We start from the raw sequence: 9,975 nt of genomic DNA on the forward strand, positions 1-9,975 counted from the left end.
TTTGTATTTTGATCCTGTTTCCATTACATTCAAAGAATATTTTACCATATGGGTGGAGACTTCAATTTGAATTCTTTTGGAAAGCAAAACTTTACCTGAAATAACACATATTTTATGTCTAAACATTAGTGTTTGGTTTAAAACCAAATAGATAGGAAGAAGCAGCCCAAAATTTCAAGGCCTTAATATCTGAAGAAATTGTATATGTGAGATGGTTCTGTGTAAAGATAATCTTAGAACAAAGGTGATCGATACAAAGTTATGGAGTTTTTTGGTATCTTTATGACTGCAGCAATGAGCTGTATTAAGCAACTCTGAAAAAGTGAACAGTAGTTAAAACTGACAACTTGATTTATAATATTTCAGAATATTTAGTAACATGTATCTGTGCACTCTTGCTCATAGCTGTCTCACTGAGGGTCACATGCTGCTGTCCTTACTCATGTCAAATAATTTATTACATTGCACATAATCTTACTGATTCAATGTGGAGAATGATGGCAAAACCTGACCATAGTGACTAAGAGCAGCAGTTGCTTCTTTCAGTCTTTGACAGCTGCAAGAGCAACTCTGTTTTTCCAAACCGTCCATCCCAAATTCCGACCTGTAAGAGTATGTACCTATATTTAGCTAGTGAGATTAAGTTGCAGAGGCTTCAAGCAGGGCAAAAAGCACATTGGTCTGCCTTTTTTACAGACAAACCTTTGGACAGACAACAGCTAAAGCTTTCTACTCCCTCCCCTTTCCCAAGTGTTTGTGAAATGGATTCCCAAAGGGAACTCACTGAAGAGCTCAGACTTTACCAATCCACCCTCCTTCAGGATGGCCTCAAGGAACTCCTTGAAGAGAAAAAGTTTGTAGATTGCTCTCTAAAAGCTGGTGACAGAAGCCTGCCTTGCCACAGATTGATTCTGTCGGCATGTAGCCCTTATTTTCGTGAGTATTTCTTATCTGAGCAAAATGAAGAGAAAAAGAAGGAAGTAGTTCTAGATAATGTTGACCCCAACATTCTGGATATGATTGTCAAATACCTTTATTCAGCAAGTATTGATCTCAATGATTCTAATGTGCAAGATATTTTTGCTTTGGCCAGCCGCTTTCAGATCCCTTCTGTATTCACTGTGTGCGTCTCCTACCTCCAGAAGAGGCTTGCTGTTGGTAACTGTCTGGCCATCCTTCGGTTAGGTGTTCTGCTTGATTGCCCAAGACTTGCATTTTCTGCCCGCGATTTTGTTTCAGATCACTTTGTGCAGATCTGCAAAGAAGAGGACTTCTTGCAGCTTGCCCCGCATGAACTTATCTCAGTTATTTCACCTGACAGTTTAAACGTAGAGAAGGAAGAGCTGGTATTTGAAGCAGTAATGAGATGGGTCCGAACAGACAAGGAGAACAGAGTAAAGAGCCTGGGGGAAATTTTTGACTGCATACGCTTTCGTCTAATGCCAGAAAAATATTTCAAAGAACAGGTTGAGAAGGATGATATAATTAAAAGCAACTCAGACCTTCAGAAAAAAGTTAAGATTATTAAGGATGCTTTTGCTGGAAAACTGCCTGACTCTAGCAAAAGCACAGAAAAGTCAACCAAAGGGGAGGTGAATGGCGATGTAGGAGATGAAGATTTACTGCCTGGCTACCTAAATGACCTTCCCAGGCATGGCATGTTCGTCAAAGACCTGATTCTTCTGGTTAATGACACTGCTGCAGTAGCTTATGATCCTCTTGAAAATGAATGCTACCTAGCAGCCCTCGCAGAACAGATTCCCAGAAATCATTCCAGTATAGTCACCAAACAAAATCAGGTCTATATTGTTGGAGGACTCTATGTGGAAGAGGAGAATAAGGATCAGCCTTTCCAGTCGTACTTCTTCCAGGTACAAGCTTGATATTTGTTGGTATAATAATAGGTGCTTATGAGGGTTACTGAAAAGTTTTCTGAGTGTCTGCAAGTGGGTTGTCTAGTGTCTTTGTATGGTGATGGAGAGAAGTATCTGGAGAGAGTTATTTTTGTCTCAGAGACAGAAATGAAACTGAGGGCCTTGCATCTTTTTCAAGATTAACTGTTGGTGAGATCTCAGAAAATATTAAGAAGATTAGTATATTCTGTCTAGGCACTGCTTTTCATTAAGGCCCAGATTTTTCATTGTGCAGATGTCTAAATTTAGGTCTAATAATATTTTTGTAAAATACTTTTTGTGTATTTTTGTTAACTCTGATGAAATCTGGAGTGCTTTAGCTGGTTTAGATCTGATGAGATGTCTTTCTTTTTTGCATCTGAAATACTTTCATGACAGCAGTAATGTGTGTATTTTAAATGCAATTTCTGCTACTAAAATTGCAGAAGGCCTTTTTGTCATATGTACATTTGAAAACCTAAGGGCCATATAAATATGTAATTTAGAGGCAGGTTTTTTTCTCAGCAAACTGTCAGTGTCAGTACACTAAATACCATGTTTCAACTGAGTGTAATTGTTTATCTTTGTAAATCTGTATTATACAAGGCTGATTAGTGCTAACTGTAACTCCACAATATATTTCAGGAAAATTAGCAAAAATGCAGTTTGTCATGCTTATACCATAAGCATGACAAACTTATAAGTCTGTTGTGGTTTTAGCTGCATGCTTTGGTGTATATTTAAACTATTTTGTGCTGAATTATGCAATATGCTGCTGGCCACGTCCTCTCTTTAGGCACACTGGCCTAAAAGATTAAAAGTCCTGTTTAAATATGAAATAATGCACAGTAATAAGCAGTGATAAAATTCTGAAGCCTCGGATATTAAAAAATGCAATTATTGTTTATAGGAGTATGGCTCACTCATTTCATACACAATAAAAGACTTGGTTTCAGACATTTGCTACATTGATGAGAGGGAAGTCTTAGTTTGTAGGGGAGGGACTAACACCATTTCATTTCCTTATGTAGGTGTAAAACACTAATCACTGAAGTGAAAAACTTGTTACAAAAATATTCTTCCAATAGAAATAACACACTGATGTAGTTAATGTATATTTAGTCCAGAACTGAACAAGTCTCAGGCTACTAGAAAGGAGCCTGTGAGAAACAAAACCTCAAGACTGATACTAAAAATAGATTAAGTTTTCAAAATTCTACTTAAAATGTCGGGATCCATTTCCTGAAATCATGTTTGTTTGTTTGTCATCTTTAAGCTTGCTCACTGCTGCTATTCCCTATAGTTACAATGCTTGGCTGTGTTACCCATGTGCCTGTTGTTCTCTCCAAAATATTAATGCAGTGCCAAACCAATTTTCACTTGCTGATCTTCCTTTTTCCACCAGTGAAGCATTGTATTTGGTAGCTTGCAACCTGGGAGAAAACAAGGCTGCCACTGGCTTGAGAATGCTTGACAAATTGATGCCCTATCAGCAGTAAATATGTCATCTTGAAGACTTAGGAAGTGAGCTGTGACCTCTGAGGGGTACATCTTCTCATTACCCCACCCAGATCCAGCTACTGGGGAAGTCCATGTCCACGAACTACATTTCACTGTTGCAATAAAACTTTCCAACAGGGGTGGTCTGTCAAATCTGGGAGATGCACTTAACATGGAAACCTTGACTGTGGAACGTACTCCTGGAAGAATAATGTCACCAAGCTAATCCTGAACTTTATTTTGACTGAACTTTCTTCTACTTTCTAACAAATGCCTTTACACCACACAAACTCTTATCTTACCCTCCCTTCCTATACCAATGTCCAGCAAATCTATAAGCAGCAGGTCTGAAAAAAATAATTCCTTTTCAATGTTAGAGGTAATTCAGGTTCAATCACAAGTTCTCAGTTCAAAACAAAAAATAAGCACCACAGTTCTAGGAAGATCCTGGTTTATTTTGCCATCTGTCCTCTGCTTCTCCTTAAGTGTTTTCAGTATACTGGATATTAATTAATTGAGAGAGCCCTGAGAGTACTACAGTAGAAATGACATCAATATTATTGCTGAGGGAGCTGCAGTGAGTTCCTATTTTGCTTAAGAGTGAAGTGGTTTTTGTGTCTTCAGACAACTCACAAAACACACATCTGTTGCCCTAGGGATTGCAAAAGAAAAAGCTGTGCCATTTGCCATGTGATGTCTCCTGATCAGTAAGAAGAACTGTGTGAGCATGTCTGGCACCTCACTGTAGCGATGAGCACAACCAGCTGAACATACAGGTGTGGAACTGCAGGAGTGGCTGCTCCCTTGGGCAGGAAGGAGAACCACTTGTTCTTTCCAACATGACAGGGAACTGAGAGTGAGGGACCTTTGTGTAAGGAAGAAGAACTTAATAAAGAGGCAAGGAAACAGTGAGCGTGAGCAGACACAAAGAGAATTGTATGGCATTGACTCTGCTAGGTCTCAGCACAATGAAGCATGCGTGGATAGAAGAAATCATTCATTAGCTGCACTGAGGGAAGGGCGGGTTGTTCAGGCAAGCAGATTTGCTGTTGAGACACTGAGTGCCAATAGATAAATTCTGTGGAACAGTATTCATTGTGTGGATTTTAGTCTTTGCCTTTCCTAACCCTTGCTGTTCTGATGCTCTTTCAGCTGGATAGCATTGCTGGTGAGTGGGTTGCCCTTCCTCCACTGCCGTCAGCCAGGTGTCTCTTCGGCCTGGGAGAGTCAGACAACAAGATCTATGTAATAGCAGGCAAGGACCTTCGCACTGAGGAGTCGCTAGATTCAGTACTGTGCTATGACCCCGTGTATGTTTCAAATTTAGTTATACCCACTGAGGACACGTAGATGGCCCATTGTTAGTTGAAAAAACCTAACAGTGATCTTTTTGTTCCAGGGCAATGAAATGGGGTGAGATCAAAAAACTGCCCATCAAAGTATATGGCCATGCAACTATCTCAAACAATGGATTGATATATTGTCTTGGTGGAAAAACTGATGATAAGTGAGTCTCTAAGTCTTTTTATGACAATTAATAACATTATCTTCTTGGTCCTTAATAGAAACTATGTCCTCACACTCAGAAATGAGGTTTTCCCTTTTCTGCATCTCTGGTTTAAGGTTGCTGACAGTCTGGCAGAGGGGAACACATTATGGAATGTAGGATACTTTTTGGTAATGAGGTAAATTACATACAAATTGTAATCCAACTTGCTATTTTAATAACCATACTTATTTCCAAGGCAAATTTTACTTACACTACAGACAGATTAGTAATACATAGCTATGAGGATCTTCACTGAAAGTATTCTTTCCTTTCAGATAGAAATACCTAGGTGCCCTGGAATTAGAGCCTCAGTTTTTCCAATTTTCTGGCCTGTGATACCTGTTATACCTTATTGGGTATGACATTAGGAAAATAAAAGTTTTCACTCACACTGAAGATGGGGTGGTAATTTTTAAGTGTTTTATGGGGGATATTTAAGATAAAAGTTTCTCTTATCAGCCAAAAAGCCATCATAATCTTTCCTTTACCTTATGTAGTCCTCCACAAATCCAACTAAATACAATATGCTGGGAAAGGATGTTGTCCTTCTCCTCAAAAGTACAGTGAAATGGCTGCCCTGTGTAACGTAAACCACATTTGATTAAGTCCTATGGATGTGAGTAATACTTTGTAGACATTGCAAGGATTCTCAGATTAGACAGAATAAAGGATTCTCCAGGAGAGGGAAGAGGTGGTATAGATAAACCCATACAGTCTATCTCAATTAGATCTATTTGGAACAAGTCAGAAGTTCATTAGAAATGATCACCAGTTTTCTTTTTGCTCCCCAGGAAATGCACTAATAGATTATTTGTGTACAATCCCAAGAAAGGAGACTGGAGAGACCTGGCTCCAATGAAAGTGCCTCGCTCGATGTTTGGAACAGCCATCCATAAGGGCAAGATTGTCATTGCAGGTGGTGTCACTGAGGAAGGCCTTACTGCATCTGTTGAAGCTTTTGATCTGACCACCAATAAGTGAGTGCAATATTCAAGGTATTTTAATCAAGTTTTATCATCTAGGCTTTTAGGAGCCCTGAGGTAAGAGTCACAAAGCTGTTCAGGTACCTCTACTCCCACTGAGACATTTGGTCTACAGTCACATCTTCAGCAACAGCAGTTTACAGAGTGGGCCTCTGGACATTTTTCCTGCCCCTGCACACACTCCAATTATCATGCTAATGCCATCTGAAAGAAATATGCATTTTGGAAACTGTAGGGAGAAATGAGAATAACTGGGGAACAGTATGTCTGTATGAAGCATATTACTGAACAATCAGAGAATCTGTAAGAAGTTGTCCCTGAAAAGAAATGTCTTTAACAGTGTAATTGTGTCATTTAAGAGCTGCAGAAGTCCCTGAGGGGATGGAGACACTGGAACATACTGCTGATAAATCTCAGATTTTTTTCATTTTATTAAACCATGGTCTTGGTACCTCAATTTGTTGCCCAGAGAAGTGTTTTAGTGCATTCAGTTTACAGTATGTCTTATGTGTTTAACTTGACTTTTTCTTTTGATCCTTAGATGGGAGATAATGCCTGAATTTCCCCAAGAGAGAAGTTCCATTAGTTTAGTCACTTTAAGCGGAGCTTTGTATGCTATTGGAGGCTTTGCAATGATTCAGCTTGAATCTAAAGAATTTGCACCTAGTGAAGTCACTGACATATGGAAGTAAGTTTAATTTTAGTCACTCTTTCCTCATCAAAGGTCTTATCTAAAATTGAGGTTTGTAGTCACTGAAGGCTAACACTATTTTTCTGTTTAACTCTGAAAATGATCCATAGCACAGGCTGTAAAACATTTGACAGATAAAAAAGTTTGTCAGAAAGTAACAAATAAACATAAGACCTGGCTCTAATGACTACTTCCACCTACTAATTACTTGACCAGTCCAAGTCACAATCTTCAGCTTCTTTAGAAGAGTAAATTGCCATCTCTTGGCATGTTTAGCTTTGCCAATAAAAACATTCTTTTGTGGCACTGTGATGCAGAAAAGCACGTATATGCAGAGGCCTGTACCTACTGATGTGTTGATGGTGAAATGAGTAATGTTCCCAGAGAATCAGAAGTCCCTATCTCCTAGGTTTTTTTGAGCTAATCACAGCAGCAGTGATGAGACATCATATCTCTGCTGCGACTCTTAGTTGCTAATGTAAATTCAGAAGCTTTAATTGGCAGTAGGAAGGAAAACTCCCCAACTTTATATGCAAGAATCTGAAGAAATTCAGAAGGGATGCTTAAGGAGGAAAAGCTTTTTTAAAGCATGACACAGGTCAGCAACAAGCTTTAGGGACCAGGAAAAAAATAGCTTGTGTGCAAGAACATCTTTCTGTTCTGGAGTAGAGGACAAAAAAGGCTTTTGTGGCACCCTTAAGCACATGGTTGCTACAATCATTTGCAACAGGTGGACTATCCTCTTTTTCATATATGTGTGCTGAAGCATCAAACTCAAATTTAAAGAAGCTATTTTCTAACTTTTTTTAAAATGCAGGTATGATGACGAGAAGAAAGAATGGGTTGGCATACTGAAAGAGATCCGATATGCTACTGGAGCCTCCTGCCTGGCCACACGCTTAAACCTCTTCAAGTTATCAAAACTGTAAACAAAATGCTGGAAGATATGATATGGTGAAGGAGTTTTGACAGGGTCTTCTGGTTTTGTTGCACGAAAATGCCCCCAAATTGAACAGTTTTATAGCAGCATACTAGTCATACTGGGAACTGTTCAATAGTTCATTTGTCTGTCCACTTCTTAAGATACTTTCTAGCTAACGAGCAACCACTGAATTTTTGCCAGTGTTTAAATTTCTAACAAGTTATAATTAATGTTGATTAGATTAAGATTTTGGCAAGAACTCAATGTTCCACTCTGTGAAATTGCAAACAACGCTAGTTAGCCTTCCTTGCACTCAATCCAATCCAGGTAGTGGTGGCTTGTCCTCCAAACAATGTGCATGAATTGATTGTTAAGTTAAATACAACTAATAGGTAGCTAATTTTATTTCAACTGACTGTTTGTAAGGCCAGATTTCCCCTTATAGTAATGTATGTAAATCCTTCACTCTTCAGTGATATCTTGGAAATATTCTCATCACAGACCTAAAAAAATAATTTAGCTTGGAATTGAAATGAATGTTTTAAACAAAAGTGGCTTAATATTATGTGGCCTAAAAATTGCCAGTCTCAGCCAAAGCTATACTAGTAGACAGAGGAGAGGGTAGAGAGAGAAGTTCAAAAGGTTAGTAGCTCTGTTTTACCTACTGTGTTTAGACTTCTGATAACAAGGATTTTCCACTTTTTTAATGCTTTTATATTTATTTCCAAAGCAAATATTTTATGGAAGTTTTTCTCAGAGATCTGAGGTCAATAACAAGCATTCATGAAAAAGTCCTAAAAGAACTATCTTTAGCAAATACCTGTGACAGAGAGGACTTTTTCATTTACTATAGAGTTCATGCGTTTTGATGTTGAAACTTTTAACAATTAAACTTTGTTTTTAAAACTATAAAAGTATCACTTGATGGTATCTTTTTTTAGTGATTAGCTCATCATCACTATCATATTGACAGGACACAGAGCTCTTAGTACAGCCTTTGCCCAAAATAGGGCACTCAGTTTTCTTCTTCTTCAGAGCTTGCCTACCATTTTTTTTGTCAAGTAGCTCTTCAAAGGATTTCTCCATTGCATAAAGAGGGTGTCATCAATCTAAAGGATTTCACAAATGTAAATCTAAATTGGAAAAAAAGGCCACCACACCTGATTGAATAGCAATGCCAACTATCAGATGACCTCTTGCATTGCTCTCCTGTGAGACAGAAGTAAACATATGCAGAGGCACAGCCATCATAGTTCATTTCAGCATGTTACTGACCACTAGAACCTAATCTGTGAGGCATTTTCCCTCTACTACCCAAATCTGCAGCTGTGCTTAGCACCTATTTGTATTGGTTCCAGTTAGATCACAGGTTTACATCACTCATCTGCTCTAACACTTGCTGATATAATATAGAAAGAATGAGTGTAAAGAATCAAGAATAACACATTTTACTGAATTGCTTTCTTTTTGCTTTTCTTCAGTGGCCTTTCTGGACCACTCATAACAAGTTTTAATCCTCTTCCCAATGTGCATACTCATAACTATATCCATACAAAATTGGAAGAAAACTGAAAAGCAGGGTTCAGCTCAAATACGACCATCCTGACTGATAACTTCAGCCACTATATTTACGATTGTCTTCTCCATTTTATACAAAATACAATGCACACAGAATCTTTCTATGTGCTGTGCCTTCAATGACATTTCCTCAAAGCAGTTATTACATCTCGTAGCCCTTGTCCATTTGATAACCCTAAGTGTCTAGACTGCCATCTTCTAGTTTTGTCAGTCATCCCACAAACATGAGGGCTGCCTCAGGAGGAAAGTACCTTACAGCTTAGATCAGTTCTGTTGGTTTTTCCTGACTTTCCATTCCTGTTGTGACTTATATTCAGTTAATAAAACATTTTTCTTCTCCTACTGAATAGTAAAAAAAAAAGGTGACAGCCAGATGCATAATGGCCAATTCAGACATGCAGTTGCTTACCTGTGCCAGTTTCAGGTGAAGTGATAAAAGAATGTGTCCTGTTCCTACTAAACAAGCAAGAAAACATATCCTCATTGCACGTGTGAGAAACCAGGCACAGCTGGCACACCCATAGGTGATGGCAGCTGTAGGCACAATGTGGCTGTCTCTGGAAATGGGATGATTTGCCAAGCATGATGCCCCTGCAGTTACTGCTCTACAATGAACATTCTCCTGGACTATTCCACTTCTTCCTTCTACATCTCAGTGTCTTATACCTCCTGCACAAACCCTGGCCGGATTTTCCAGTGTGTGAAGGTGTTGCAGAAGGCTCAGCCATTCTTCTGCACACACCAGATCACAGGGTAGGAGAAGCAGCTGGAGGTTCCTCACCACACAATGCTCTCCCCCAGAACAGTTCCCTACAGTAGCTCTGTTCTGAGAATGGAAACTGAATGGCTCTAAAAGCAGC

At 38.9% G+C, this 9,975-nt stretch overlaps 1 protein-coding gene across 1 annotated transcript; it reads left to right on the forward strand.

Moving 5' to 3' along the window:
* Positions 1-125: 125 nt before the first annotated feature.
* KLHL41 (kelch like family member 41) lies at positions 126-8,451 on the forward strand. Its single transcript, XM_059853061.1, has 6 exons — positions 126-1,871; positions 4,545-4,702; positions 4,792-4,899; positions 5,733-5,918; positions 6,466-6,612; positions 7,433-8,451. Exons 1-6 carry the CDS (start codon positions 615-617, stop codon positions 7,542-7,544), a joined length of 1,968 nt encoding a protein of 655 aa, XP_059709044.1. The 5' UTR covers positions 126-614; the 3' UTR covers positions 7,545-8,451.
* Positions 8,452-9,975: the final 1,524 nt, after the last annotated feature.

The sequence above is a fragment of the Haemorhous mexicanus genome, chromosome 8, assembly GCF_027477595.1.
Source record: "Haemorhous mexicanus isolate bHaeMex1 chromosome 8, bHaeMex1.pri, whole genome shotgun sequence".
Classification (NCBI taxonomy): Eukaryota; Metazoa; Chordata; class Aves; order Passeriformes; family Fringillidae; genus Haemorhous; species Haemorhous mexicanus.